This window comes from Pinus tabuliformis, chromosome Q, assembly GCF_031772625.1.
Source record: "Pinus tabuliformis cultivar Carrire ecotype Pingquan chromosome Q, CPIR1, whole genome shotgun sequence".
NCBI lineage: Eukaryota > Viridiplantae > Streptophyta > Pinopsida > Pinales > Pinaceae > Pinus > Pinus tabuliformis.
The window spans coordinates 326,150,935-326,166,849 of NC_142296.1; the positions used below are offsets into that span (position 1 = coordinate 326,150,935).

General features: G+C 38.4%; 1 protein-coding gene across 1 annotated transcript; it reads right to left on the minus strand.

Moving 5' to 3' along the window:
* Window positions 1–5,115: 5,115 nt before the first annotated feature.
* Window positions 5,116–6,039, minus strand: LOC149219494 (uncharacterized). The gene has a single exon (XM_089386835.1). The coding sequence runs from the start codon at window positions 6,037–6,039 to the stop codon at window positions 5,116–5,118; it is 924 nt and encodes a 307-aa protein (XP_089242961.1).
* Between the last annotated feature and the right edge of the window lie 9,876 nt (window positions 6,040–15,915).

The window sequence follows — 15,915 nt, forward strand, 5'->3', positions numbered from 1 at the left end:
CCTTGTTTTAATTCAATATTAATATTATATATATAGATATAGTTAAATTTCACATTTGTGTAGTTAAAAAAAATAAGAAACATAATTTTTTTTTATGCTTAAACAAAATTGGCAAATGACATTCAAAAAATTAAGATATTAATTATAAATTAATGTAAATCAGCAATACTAAACATTTATAACCTGAGACCTTCATCCTCTTAATTTATGATAAAGCTAAAAGCCAAAGAAATCTATAACTTGTGAAGTTCATCATCCTAATTTATGATAAAGCTAAAAGCCAAAGAAATCTATACTAATTAGATGTATAAAATAATTAATATATATAAAATAACAATAATACACTATTAAATCTAGCACATCATTTGTGAAAAGATTTATGGATTCTAATGAGTGTGTTTTAAAATGGAAGTAGAAATTAAAACAATTTTCCACACTGAGAACAAAAGATTGTTAAATCTATCAAGAGCACACATATGAAAACATAAACAAAACTAATGAACAAAAATAAGTCTCAATCCATGAGCTGAACTCTCATTGGAATTTCATATCTCCATAGGAGCAATGAATACATTATTTTTGTTTTCTCCGTAAGACTGCACTAATTTATATTACAAAAAACCAAAATTTACATCCAATTTTACAAAAAGGGCCGAAGCCTTGTTTCTCCGAAGAGAATTTCCCATGACTATCCATTTAGAATACCTGGCAAAAAGGAACCAGTTTCTTTCAACCTACATAACCAACATGTAATCGACACAACAGGCTTTTGAGCCAACACAACGGACATATAACTTGACACGATGGACCCATTACTTGACATAATCGACACGTAAAAAGACATGGACGACACATAAGCTTTCGCGGTGGACATTGACCCTTTGACAGACATACAAACTGAGTAAAAAAGAAAGAGATGGACCAAGAGTAGCATTCCTGGCCGTGAGAACAGTGAGGCTTCTGAGCTAGTCCTCATCAGTGAGGTAAGGCTCATCTTCCATCGCTAACCCCTTTAGCTTCTTATCTTCCTCCACATCCAGGCGCATCCCTTTCTGAGCGGGCTCGCTGGGACCGGCTTCGACTTCGTCAGCTTGAGTGGGTCGCCTTAAGTCCACCCTGGGGACCTGCATATCCACTCTTGGCACAGTCAGGTTGTCCTGTGGCCTCCGGAGGTCGCTGCAGTGCTCAACATTAACTGAAACTATGAGCGTGTTGTTCTCCAATGTGCAAGGGATGCGGTATTTAACTGCTGGATGTTCCTGGTGACCACACTCCATGAGTGCTCCCCTGTCTCGCTCAATTCGGTGGCCAACTGTTCGACGCGGACTGCTGCTGCTGCCCGGTTCTGGAGGAATATCAACAGAGGAGGAGGGTGAAGTGGTGGGCCTTTGTGTTGCAGGACGGCCCCTCGAACCAATTCTTCTGCTGCTCATCCTTTGCCTCTCAGGCATTCTACACCTACCTCTCTTGACAGAAATCCTCGGTGAAACCCTGCACCTAGACAGAGTGTGCTCTGTCACCTTCAAAATTTGCTCAGGTCTCGTTGAGAAATGCGGGAATGCCACATTGTGATCGCTCTTATGGATTGCCATAATCCTTGTACCAGTCTGCGCATTGAATGTCACCTTAAACCAATTTAACTTCCCAAGGTTAATCCCTATCGCCATGAATTGTTCTGGAGCCGAACTGGTCCTTCCGCTGTCTAATTCCTCCTTCGCATTCATTGCTTGGGCGTGTTGGTTTATGGCGGCTCGTCCGGGCTGGCAGCTGCCCATGTGACGAGCCACCTGCCGCTCATCCTTCGCATGCACCCGCATCCGGGGAGGGGAGGTCTTTTTGCACCAAAGAGATGCAGTCCTTTTTGAGTTGAGCATCTTCAACTGTATCTAGGGAGCCTGAAAAGAAAGGTATCGACTGTGACACCCCTTGATTTGCTAGCCGATCTGCTACCTGGTTGGCCGTTCTCCTTACATGATGGAAGGATAAATTGTGGGAGGTGTTTAGCTTTTCCTCCAAGGCTTCCAGATGGCTTAGCAGTCTCCAGCTTTTTGCTACCTTGACTGCCTTAGCTCCAGCTTGTATTCTCTTAGCTATTGCTATGAGTATAAGAGAGTCGCCTTCAACCTCCAGAGGGGAGAGGTGATTCTGTTCAGCTATACATATTCCCTTCCAAAGACCCTCTAACTCCGCTGCATTGTTAGTATCTGTACCCATTGTGCCATAGTATACTTGTATTGCCTCTCCGTTGTGTCTACGAATAACTCCTCCGTAGCCTGCTGGGCCAGGGTTGCCTTTGGCAGCGCCGTCGAAGTTCAGCTTGTATGAGTTGGGTTCAGGAGGGGACCAAGAAGATGGAGAAGCAGATCTGGTGGAAGGTTTGGTGGTGGTCGTAACTTGGGACTTGAGTTCAAGATTCCACTCTTTCAGAATGCAGCGTTCCTGAGGACTTTCTGGCATATCACTATCATTCCATACTCTGATGGCCAGAGTTTCTTGTATATTTTTTTTGAGAAGAAGCCAGAGGTCATCTATGGATCTGGAAGTGCTATTGAAGATTCTATGGTTGCGTTCCTTCCATAGGGTCCAGTACAGAAAGCCAGGTATGATGCGCCACACGGAGTTGAGGATCTTGCTTTTAAACGGAGTTTTGTCCCAGGTCCTTATGTTTGCTGTTATGTCCTCCATCCTGGGGTGTGCCTTCATATTGCAGTGTTCGACTTTCTCCCAGATTTGTTTTTCTAATGGGCATTCTTCCATTAGATGATTGATGGTTTCACAATTTATGTTACAATTAGGGCATCTGGATGGCCCTATAAATCCCCTTTTTATCAGATTGTCCCAAGTGAGAATGCGTTTTTTGCTGAGTAGCCAAAGAAAGGTGGAGATTTTGGGCCATAACCCAGCTTGCCAAACTTTTTCCCAGAGTTGATCTTTGTCCGCCTGTACGTTGGAATAGCGCAAGTGATGAGCTTCTTTGGTGGTAAAAGTACCTTTGGTTGTGTAGACCCATCTGAGTTTATCCTGCTGAGAGGAGAGGCAGATTTTCCTATTGTTGAGTTCCTGATCGATGTCTGTATATGCTTCTCCCTGCCAATCTATTTGCCATAGTCGTGCCGGTTTCCACGTTTGAAAGTCGTGGGTTAGAGAGGGCTGCCAGAACTGATGTACCAGTGGGATGCTTCCTTGATTCATTTGGGCCTGCCATAGGGGTTTGTGGATTAAATTGGCTAGCTTGGGAAGTTGCTGCCATGAGTCTTCCCAGAATCTGGCGATTTTGCCTGAATGAATTTCCCTGAAGCTATGATCTTGAATGAAGCGACTTTGTGTTTTTGCATTGTTCCAAATGAGTGATCCCTGCGAAGTTGGGTTGATTCGGATGAGGTCATTCCTTTGACTGCCTCTAGCATATTTGGCTTGCCATAGTTGTGCCCAGGGGGTGTTTGGCTTGGAGACCCAGTTCCACCAGATCTTAGCTCCCATGGTGTTGTTGCTTTGCAGCGGATCCCGAAGGCCTAGCCCACCTTCTGACTTGTTTTTGCATACTTCTGTCCACTTGACCAGAGCCCATTTCCTGTTTAGGCTTGTGGATCCCCAGAGAAAGTTTCTCTGAAGATTGCGAATAGCTTTCAGAACCCCTTTTGGAGCTGCTAATATGGAAAAGAGATAGAGCAGCATGGCTTGTAAAACTGATTTGATGAGAACGAGCCTGCCTGCCAGATTTAGAGCCCTGAAAGTCCAGGAAGAGAGCTTGGATTCTAATTTGTCCAATAGCGATCTCCAGGATGCTTGCTTGATTGCTGAATCGGAAAGGGGAGCGCCCAGGTATTTAGAGGGCAGGTGGGATATTGTGAATCCCAGAACTCGGGCTATGTTCCTTTGCGTGGAGGGGGGAGTGTTGAAGAAAAAGAGTTGGGATTTTGCAGCGTTAATAGATGTACCAGAGGCTTCAGAGAAGAGAGATAGAAGCGATTTGAAAGCAGAGGCTTCTTTTACTGAAGGGTGCCCAAAGAGCATAGTGTCATCAACGAATTGCTGATGCGTTTAAGGAGCACGACCGTGGAGGGAAATACCTTTGAGAGCATGGGAGGAAACAACCGATTTGAGGAGCCTGCTAAGGCCTTCAGCCATTAGAACGAAGAGGAACGGAGATAAGGGGTCACCCTGCCTGATGCCGCGAGTGGGGTGAAAAGGAGGTGAGGGGGATCCATTCAGAAGGACTGAGAAACTGGGAGTGGTTATGAGGTTCATGATCCATCTGGTCCAGGTGGCATTAAAGCCAAAAGCCAACAACATTTTGTGAATATAATTCCAGCTAAGCTTGTCGAAGTCTTTGGAAAGGTCTAGTTTGAGAAGCATACCTGGTTTCTTGAGCATCTTTAATGAGTGTATGACTTCATTTGATAAGATAATTCCGTCCATGATCTATCGGCCTTCAACGTACCCCGTCTGTTCTGGAGATATAAGCAAGGGTAATAGCGGTTTGAGGCGATTTGCAATGACTTTTGAGATGAGTTTGTAAATCACATTACAAAGCGCTATTGGCCTGTACTTCTCAGGTTTGTTTGATGCCACTTCTTTGGGCACCAAGGCAATGAAGGTTGAATTTAAGGCCGGGAGGACCCAGTGCATGCTACGAGATTCTTCCACCAGCTCCCATACTTCAGTTTTAATGAGTTCCCAAAATTCGTGAAAGAAATTGGCTGTGAATCCGTCTCGCCCGAGCGCTTTGCCATCTTTGAGCTGAGCCATGGCCTCTTCTACTTCCTTTATTGAAACTGGCTAGAGCAATTGAGTATTGTGATCCTCATTGATAATTTTGGGAATATGCTGTGTGATGTCCCGGATTGCCTCATCCCTATTACCGCTGGGTTCCTTTAGAATGTCCTTGAAGTATCCTGTGAACTCTTTCTCCATATCCTCGTGAGCCTCTACTCTTTCACCTTGCTGATTGTCGACAAAAATGATTTTATTGTGCATGCGCCTCTGGATGGTGGATTTGTGGAAAATTTTTGTATTTTTCTCACCCTCTTTGAGCCAGTTTATTCGAGACTTTTGCCGCCATATAATTTCCTCTTGTTTTTGACGTTCCTCAATTTGATTCCAGAGGACCTGCTCCTATAGAATTTGCTCTTCTGTGCGTCCTTCCAAAATGAAAGTTTGTTGCAGTGCTTTCATTTGCTGTTCCAGTTTCTGTCTGCTTTCCTGTATGTTGCCAAAATGATTCCGATTCCATATTTTTAGAGTTTGCTTCAGATGTTTCAGCTTTTGTTGGAACTGGTACATCTTAGCTCCTGCCGGCGGGATGAAGGATTTCCAGGCTTGATTTACCACTTCGTTGAATTTGGTGTTTAAGAGCGAAAAGGCCTCGAATCTGAAGGGTCTATTGCTGCAGTTGCTAGGTCTTGACCAGTGGAGTAGAATGGGCCAATGGTCCGAGCCTCCTTGTGGGATGATTGCTGCACTGAAGTCGCCTCCAAGGTGGATAGCGTTATCTGAAATTAAAAACCGGTCTAGTCGTGAGGCGATATAGTGGGCTCCTTTTCTTTTGTTCGACCAGGTGTAGATGCCGTTGGAGGTTGAAACATCCATAATCTGATTGTTTTGAATGAAATTATTGAAGCCGCTGCTATCACTGTCGAGTCTGGTGCGCCCCCCTTGTTTCTCTTCCATGGATTTTATTATGTTGAAGTCGCCCCCCCCTATCCATAAAGGGAAGCGTCTGTTTTCATTAAGGAGGGAGATCGTTTCCAAGAGGTCTAATTTTTGCTGAATTATTTGCGGGAAGTAAACATTGGTGAGATGCCCATGGATCTTGGTTCCGATGAGGTGGAATGTTGCCTGTATGAGATGCAGAGTAGCGTGAAAATTATCAAGAGACACAATCTGCGGGTTCCATAGAATGGCTAGACCTCCAGAAGCCCCTGAGGCATCTAATGAGATTGAACTGCTGCCTGCCCAAGCTTTATTGCTGAGACTATCTATTGTCGTGCTGCTGCATTTTGTTTCCTGAAGAAAGACTATTGCTGGTTTTTCTTGCATTATCAAGTTTTTTATCATTCTGTGTTTAGAGGGACTGTTGAGTCCTCTTACATTCCATGAGATGAGCTTCATGGAGATTGAGCTTTGGGTTTGTAAAACTTGGTCAACTTGGGGAATTGCCCCGAATCCATAAGTAGTTCTCCAACTACTATTGTTCTCTGTAGATCTGTTTTTCTTCCCCTTTTCTTTGTTTCTTTAAGGATTTTCCTTCCATCCCAGTGACTGCCTCCTTGGATGCCCAAACTTTTATGATGCTGAACCCTTGTTAGGACTCCTTCGATTTTGTCTATTTGCCAAGGAGGGATTGAGGTATACTCTTTTTGCTGGCACGCTGTCTCCAGTTTGGAGATGTCAAGCTTGGAAATGTTGAACTCTTCTAGATCTACATCATCTCGATCTTCATCCATATTGTTAGAGGCAATGAGGGTCTCCCCCACTTCACTTTCATGAAGACTCAGGGCTAGCGCTGCATCAAGATCCATTTCTGAAGCCTGTGGATGCTCATTCAGCAAGGTTTTCCCCTTGGAAAGGTTTGGGAGTCCGAGCTCTGAAACAGAGATTGATTTTTCTGTAGAGAGAGGGTCAACATGTTCGGAGGAGGCTGGAGCGGAGGAAGATGGGGGGGTAGAGCGGTTGAGGTTGGGCGAGGTCGGGAGCAGCTGATCTGGGTCATCTGCATTGGGGCTGGTTTGTGGATCGTATGTGGCAAGAGCAGCGAAGCAGTTTTGGGGGTTCGCCTTAGAGGCTTGAGGCGGATTTGCTTGGTTTTTCCTTGCATGTCGTCTGCGTTTGGGGATTTTTGTAAAGCCACCTGGGTCTGTGTTGGTTTCATTCGCAGGAGCCTTGGGCTGCACATTTAATGGGCAATCACGGAAGAGGTGGCCATGTTCATGGCATTTCCTACAACGAAAAGGGATGTGCTCATAATCTAAAGTTTGTTTCCATTCAAACTCATCGTGAAAGAGACTTACCGTATCTGCTAGGGTCTTGGTTAGGTGCATCTTGACGCAGATTCTGGCATATGAGGTGTATTTGCGCGTTTTGGTTTCAGTTGCAATTTTAATGAAGGTCCCCAACTTGTTGCCTATGTCTGCCAGTGTTTCTTCTCACCAGTATTCCACAGGGAGGGAATACATTCTGATCCAGACAGGGGCCCAGCTAAAGTCCTCTTTATCAGGGTTGAATCTGGGCTTCCATTCCGTTAGATACAAACCTGAAGAGTTGAAGAAGTACGGTCCTCCTTCGAATATTCTTGTTTTGTCTTCTAGACAGTTGAAAATGGCTGTGAAGAAGCCCTTTGGGCCAAGCTGTAGAGTCACTTGTCCTTTGGGCTTCCATTTTGAGGCGATCCATCCTTGCAAGGCTTTTTCGGTGGGCCAGAATCCCAAGAACTTTCCAATGAGTGCATAGTCCTGCATATATTGGATTTCCCCATTGATGCGGTGGCTTGGCAGTTCGACCTTGATCGATTCTGCTGCTTTTGGAATACAGGTTGCAGAAGTAACTTTAGTCTGAGCTTCTCTCTTCGTATTGTGCCTACTATTGCTGGCGTCGTCCTCTATGTTTCGATCTGAGTCTGTTTGTTCTTCTTGCGTCCTTGGCTTGTCTTTTGCCGTTTCTGGGTCTGCGTTTGCAGAGTGCATATTCTCTGTCGATAGCTTCTTGTCAGTTGTGGGCTTGTCCAGTGGAGGGGAGGCAGAGCTCTCCCCTCCTGCAGCTGATGCCATAGGACTGTCAGTGGCTGCACCTACAGTGGCTTACGCAGGTTCGAGCGGTGGCGCCTAGGGTTTCGTGCTTTGTTTTGCTGTGTAATCGCTTCAGAGCCGACATTCCTCAATACCAATAAGGATCAAGCAATGAATACATTATTATATAGCCGACATATTTATAATTTGATTATCCTCTACGTGATTAATCTAGTGTCCCTAATAATTTGCTGAATGATAACTGACTACATCTATTAATTTCGTGTCCTAATTTTGATAACTTAGAACACAAAATTTGCTGGCTAATTTGTCAGCAATTACATAACTCGTTTTAAGCATTATCCTCAACACTCCCCCTTAATGAGGTGATTCCAAGCATATCCCTCATGTATTCAAACTTCCCTTTAGGTAGTGCTTTGGTAAATATATCTGCTAGCTGTTCATTTATTGTAAAAAACTTTATTTCAATTTCTCCTTTTGCCACATAGTTTCTTATGAAATGATATTTGATATCAATGTGTTTGGTGCGATTATGAAACACTGGATTTTTAGTTATGGCAATGGTAGACAAGTTATCACAGTAAATATTTGTGGCATATTTTGGTTCTTGTTTTAGATTTAACAATACTTACTTCAACCAAATTGCTTCACATGTTGCTGTTGTTGCTGCAATATACTCTGCCTTTGTAGAAGACAATGAAATAATTGATTTATTCTTTGAACACCATAATACTGCACCTAATCCAAGGCTAAACACATAACCTGAAGTGTTTTTTCTATCACCAAAAGATCTAGCCCAATCACTATCTGTATAACCAACCAACCCAAAACTATTTGATGAAGTATATCAAATTCCATAATTTCTTGTTCCACAGACATACCTCAAAATTCCTTTTGTTGCTCCAAAATGAATCTTACTTGGACTTTGCATGAATATGGAAATCAAGCCTACTACATGCATAATATCAAGCCTAGTGGTAGTGAAATACAAAAGGCTTCCTACTGGACTCCTATAGAATTGAGCATCTACCTTTCTAGCTCCATATTCTATAGAAAAATTTTTGTCTGTATTCATAGGTGTGCTCATGGGTTTACAATTTCCCATTTTTCATTTTTTAAGAAGATTTGAAACATATTTTTCTTGTGGAAAAAAGATTCCATCATTCATCTGTTTCACTTTTATGCCAAGAAAATAATGAAGCAAACCCAAATCAGTCATTTCAAATTCAGTCATCATAGCCTCGAACTATTCCACTAATAAATTACTTGAAGATGTGTATATCAAGTCATCTACATATAAGCACACAATTATTATATCATTACCATTTGACTTGATATATAATGTGTGTTCATTTTCACTTCTATTAAACCCATTTTTCAAAAAATAAGTGTCAATTCTACTGTACCATGCTCTTGGAGCTTGTTTAAGCCCATAAAGAGCCTTTTTCAGTTTGTAGACTTTGTGTTCATTTCCTGCTTCTTCATATCCTTGGGGCTAGTGAACATATACATCTTCTTTCAACTCACCATTTATAAAGGTTGATTTAACATCAAATTGATAAACTGACCATTTATATTGTGCTGCCAATGCCAAAACAGTTCTAATTGTATCAAATCTTGCAACAGGAGCATATGTTTCATTGTAGTCAATACCTGGTTGTTGAGCATATCCATTTGCTACTAACCTTGCTTTTTGCCTTTGTATTGATCCATCAGCTGCATACTTGGTTTTATATAACCATTTCACCCCAATGACTTCTTTTTCAGTAGGAGGATCTAGAAGCTCCCATGTTTCATTCTATTTAATTGCTGCCATCTCTTCATCCATTTCTTTGCACCAAACTAACTCTTTTACTGCATATTCAAAACATCTTGGCTCTGCTTCAATCTGAGACATCAAAAGAAAAATTAGTATAACCATAAATTTCATTTAAAGATTTTGTCTTTTTTGGAGGAGGACTTGGACTTGAAACATGACTTGAAGTAGCAAAAGATGATGGAGTGGATGTGGCCTTTGAAGTGTTTTGATTACTAGATGGATTTGTAGAAACAAAAGATTCATATTCTTGTACAACAATACTTGGAGTTTGTTATTGCACATCATGATTCCACTGCCATTCTTCTTTCTTATCAAAGAACACATCACGACTAATCATTAATTTTTCAGTTTCTAGATTGTACAATCTATAACCTTTGGTTTCCTCACAATATCCAATAAAAATGCATTTCACACTTTTATCATCAAGATTTCTTCTATTTTCAGTAGGAACATGAGCATAGGAAATGCAACCGAAGACTCTTAAATGAGAAATATTGGGTTTTCTTCCACCCCATGCTTCATAAGGGGTAATATTTTGAACACTTCTTGTTGGGCATCTATTAAGAAAATAAACATATGTAGCTACAACTTTAGCCCAAAATATGTTTGGAAGGATTTTACCTTTCGTCATGCTCCTAGCCATCTCAACAATTGTTCTATTCTTACGTTCAACAATGTCATTCTATTGGGGAGTATAACTAGCTGTCAATTGCCTTTGAATGCCATTCATTTTACAATAAGAACCAAACTTATTAGAAGTGAATTCTCCCCCTCTATCTGTGCTTGATGTTTTTAGAAGATAACCACTTTCCTTTTCCACAAGAGCTTTAAATTGTTGAAATTCGACAAATGCATCAGATTTTTCTTTAATGAAATATACCCATGTTCTTCTACTAAAATCATCTACAAAAATAATGAAATAATTATTTTTGTTGAGAGACAAGGTTTGCATAGGACCACATATATCTGCATGCACTAGTTCTAATGGTTTACTTGTTCTCCATGATTTTCCTACTAGAAATGAATCTCTATGTTGCTTACCAAGAATACACCCTTCACAAACTTTATCAGTAAAACCAAGAAGTGGTAACCCTTTGACCATTCACTTTTTATATAACAATTTCAATCCTTTCATATTCAAATGTCCATACCTTATGTGCTATAGCTAGGAACTATCATCATAAGAAATATTTAATGTTGTACTTGCTTCACAAGGGAGATTGAAAGCAAAAATTCTGTTTTGCAGCATATTAGTCTTAGAAATAATTTTACTATGATAATCTTTATCACATATTATGCATTGCCTGTCCTTGAAAACAATTAAATATCCCTTTTCAAGGAGCTGCCCCACACTCAACAAATTATGTGCTAGATCAGGAACATATAAAACATCATTAATGTGCCTTGGTTTTTCTTGCTTTGTCTTCAAAACAATTGTTCCCTTACCTTTAGCTTCAACTAGCTTGTCATCTCCCAATAGTACATCAGATTTCATAGATTCATCTATCTCTACAAAGCCATCTTTGTTTCCTGTCATGTGATTGCTCCAATCACTATCCATAAGCCACACCTCTTTGGAAACATTATTAGTTGAATCAGAAGCCAAGAATAAAGTGCCAACCTCTTCTTTTTCTTTAGAAAAATTAGCTCGTTGTTTTTGTTTTTTTCCAACAATTTCTTTCATAATGGCCAAATCTTTTACAATAAAAACATTGAACTTGAGATTTATTAAATCTTTTACCTCCATCACTGCCATCACTGCCTCTTCCTTTGTTGTATACATAAAAAAATCTTCCTCGACCTCTGCCTCCTCTGTATGTTTTTGCTCTTCCTCTTCCAAAAGTGTTATGGCTTTCCTCATGAGAGGAACCACTTTTGTCTTTCAAAATATTTCCTCTTGTTTGAAAAGATTGCTCAATAGATTTTTTGGAAGATCTATTGATTCTTTGCTCATGAGATTGAAGAGACACCATTAGTTCATTCACAGACAACTGAGTTAGATACTTAGACTCCTCAACAACAACAACAACCCCATCCAATTTTGCAAGCAAAAGTTTTAAAATTTTCTCAACAATTTTTTGATATTTTGAATCTTCTCCATAAGACGTAATTTCATTCACTATACCCATAACTCTAGTGAGAAAATCTTGAATAGATTCGAAGTTTTGCATGAACAAGGTTTCATATTTTCTTCTTAATGACTGCAACTTAACAATTTTTACCTTATTAGTTCCTTGATATTCTTGCTGCAAAGCATCCCATGTCTCCTCTGATTTCGTTACTCAAACTAGTATTGGAAAAATAGAATCATGCACTAGCTGAAGAGAGCCTTTGAATATTTCTTACGATTTTCCTTTAGCTGCGTTCTTTGGTCTTGAGTGCAGTGGGCAAGTGCTTGAGCATCTGGTTCTATATAGCCATTCTCTACGAAATCCCACAAATCTTGTGATAGAAATAATGTTTTCATCTTAATGTTCCAAAAACCAAAGTTCCCACCTTTAAACATTGGTATTTGTGGCTGAGAAATATTCATATTGTTGGCCATTGCTGCTAACTACTCAGTACTCCCACCAATAACTTGAATATGCACACGCTTCAAAAAATTATGAAAACTCTTGCTAATGGCTTTCACAAACTTTTGAAACCTCCTGCCAACAACACACACTTTACATATAAATCATTTCTCTTAACCTATCTTTGATACCATGTTAAATCTATCAAGAGCATACATATGAAAACATAAACAAAACTAATGAACAAAAATAAGAGAAGTCTTATTCTCAATCCATGAGCTGAACTCTCATTGGAATCTCATATCTCCATAGGAACAATGAATACATTATTAAATAGCGGAAATATTTCTAATTTGATTATCCATTATTTGACTAATCTACTGTCCCTAATAATTTATTGAATGATAACTGACTAAATCTATTAATTAGCTGTTTTAATTCTCATAACTCAAAACACAAAATTTGATGACTAATTTGTTAGCAATTACATAACTCACCTTAATCATTATCCCTCAAGAAAGCTTCGATTTTTTTCAAATTCTATGGAAAATTGATCAAAACAATTCACAACTAATCATTACTTTACACCATAAATATATTTTGGAGGAAGCTGATAGAGATTGAGTTATGCACAATAAATTCAAAAACCGAACTAACCGATTTTTTTCATATCATTCTTATTATTGGACAAACCATACTTTTCATAACAACAAAACATCAAATTGAAAATAGAAATATCCATGTAATAGAGATCATGTTTCTCAAATTCTAGCCGTGTCATGTTTGTGGGTGGAGGGGCACGACGGGGAAGTCAGTTGGCTGTCCCTCTCCATAGAACCTTTAGGTCTTCATGCATGTGGGATTAAACTTGTCCTCCATGGACAAGTCTAATAATATAACAAAATTACAAACTTTCCAAGACGAAATTAACCAACTGAATTTGAATATTACCGAGCAAGACGAAATAAGCCAAACACAATGATAATTTTGTGTAAATACTGTGTAAGAAAACAAACTTTATACAGTACTCAAATATTGGATTCAAATTTGGCAAAATTCAGCATAATGACAAAGCGAAACATGAGCTAGGGTTAGGGTGTAATGGCATGGCAATTCCATTAGCATTTTATTTAATCAATGAACTGGAATCCATCGTGGTGTATTCTTTATCAAAATTTCTATTTGAAAATTAGTTACAGCGACGTCATTCTTCGGAGTTCCGGCTATGCAATCCCAGAGTATCTGTACTAATTTATTCCAAAATATCAGTCTGTAAAATGAATTTCTTATTCAACGTTGAGTACAACGTTAGTTTCGCTGAGACACAATGGAGCGATTTCGCTGGCATCAAGTCGATGACAGGGAGCAACTTTCTCTGGATAGAATTACAATCGGTAGCTGGAGAAACTCAGTACGAACATAAATAAGAATTTTTAAAGCAAGAGAACATATTGAAAGTATCATTGAAGTTCCAGATAACCATTGAAAAGTGATGTACCATCCTCCATGTGCCCATTTCTCGTCTAACAAATGGCACACATAACATTAAGGATCATCTTGGGCCATTTTACGGATATTCCAATCTAGTTATTTATGATATTAATTTTGATATTGATATTAATTTTAGTCTAGTTGATTTCTTGTTATGTTTTAATTTTTTTATAATCCGATACATAAATAGACCTCACACTTAAAAATGTGAGGTCTATTTATCAAATCTACACATTTCCCCTCTATTACGCTGTCAAATGTCTCCGGAACAATTTTTCTCGTTTACATTTTTTGAAGTCACAAATTTTAGTACTAGTCCTTCCTATCTAAAAATAGATACAATTTTTTTTGTTAGTCTTTTATATACAAATTTTTAAAAGAAGTAGTAGTTTTTTTTGTGATACAATGATCCTCGGTTACTTTCCAAGTATTTGAACTTGAATCTCATACCTGACACAAAGTTGATTGACATGATTACCACAATACCTTTGGACCTACAATCTCTCTAAATTTGAACTTGGATTTCTTAGTTTAAGCAATACGTCATATCACACAAATCACCTACTAAAATACATTCTAGGAACAACACAATAAATATTTTATAATAAATATATTTTAAAAATTAATATAAAATACAAAAATATCATTTTATAATAAAAATATTTTAAAAATTAAAATGAAATATAAAAATATTATTGCTTATTTAATTCTTTTAATTAGTATATTAAAAATGACATTTTTTATAAAATGACAATATAACTCAACATCATTTTAATATCAATAATATATATTTAAAATGCCCACGGGGCTTTGGATTAATGGTGAATGGGTGCGCTCACTCCTTGCGATAGGTCACCGGTTCAAATCCCCCGTGGGTACTTAGGTTAGTAAACTAGAAGAAAAAAAACAATATATATTTAAAATAAAAAAAATTCTTATGATTAAATATTAACTTTTTACACATAATTATCTTACAATTTATTGCCTCGAAAGGTGTAGTTCAATATAGGGGAGATTTGTAGGCATAATCTAACAAGGGTAATAGTCCTAATGAAACATAGTCCCTGTGACTACTACTAATTAATTGATTAAAGGTTGTGCAAAGTGTGGAGAAAACTCCGCACAATGAAATCTCTCTGACCAAAACTCTTCGCATAATGAAACTTCTCTGCACAAAACTCTTTGCACAATGAAAGCTCTCCGCACAAACATTTTTTAATAACAAATACATGTTTTTGTTGTGATAGTATGTGCTTCCACACACATTCTCTTTCCTCATAGTTCTTCCACATCATTATTATTAAGTATTATTGATAATATTTTAATACTAAATAATCTATATCTTTGTATTCCAAATATTGCTAATTAATTGATTAAAACTCTACACAATGAAATATCTCTACATAAAATTCTTCACTTAATGAAATTTCTTCGCACAATGAAAGCTCTCCACACAAAGCTCTCTGCACAAAACTCTCCACAATGAATTTTCCAACATTAGATTATTTTTTTTAATAATAGATACAAATATACTGCTATGTTCCGCACTTCCGCATACATTCATTGTCCGCACAGTTCTCCTACATAATAATTATTATATGATATTGGTAATATTTTAATACTAGATAATTTGTATCTTCTTATTCCGAATTGTTTTTCTCCAATGTCCAGTACTTTCACATGCATTCTCCCTCTGTAGAGTTTTTCTGCACACCTTTTATTCTAGTTTTTAAATGATTATAATGCTCTTGACATTATAAAATGCAGAAAATATAGTGTATTATTAAGACTATGTCTCTTTATTAATCGAAGAATTAGTGCAAAAGCAAATATTACGAGTAAACATTAGCGTTTATAACATTTATATTACGAAATCATTCTAATGATAAGAGGTAATGTACAAAATCCACATCAAAGTGGTCAAGGCCTATTATAAGCACACAATTTTTTTTAACAAATCAATCATTAAAGTGGCCAAGGCACAATGAAAGATTTTTGCAAAAACATATGTTAATATCATGTACAAGTGTGCCGCGATGTTTCGCACTTCTGTATGCATTCTTTCTTTGCACAATTCTTTCGCATAATTCTTATTAAATATTATTGGTAATATTTTGATACTAAATAATCCATATCTTTGTATTTCAAATATCACTAATTAAATGATCAAAGGTTTTGCAGAGTGCTAAGAAAACTCCGCACATTGAAAACTCTCTGCACAATGAAATCTCTTCACATAATGAAAGCTCTCCATACAAATCTTTCCACATAATGAAAGCTCCGCGCACAAATCTATTCACACAATGAAAGCTCCCCGCACATAACTCTCTGCACAATGAATTTCTTA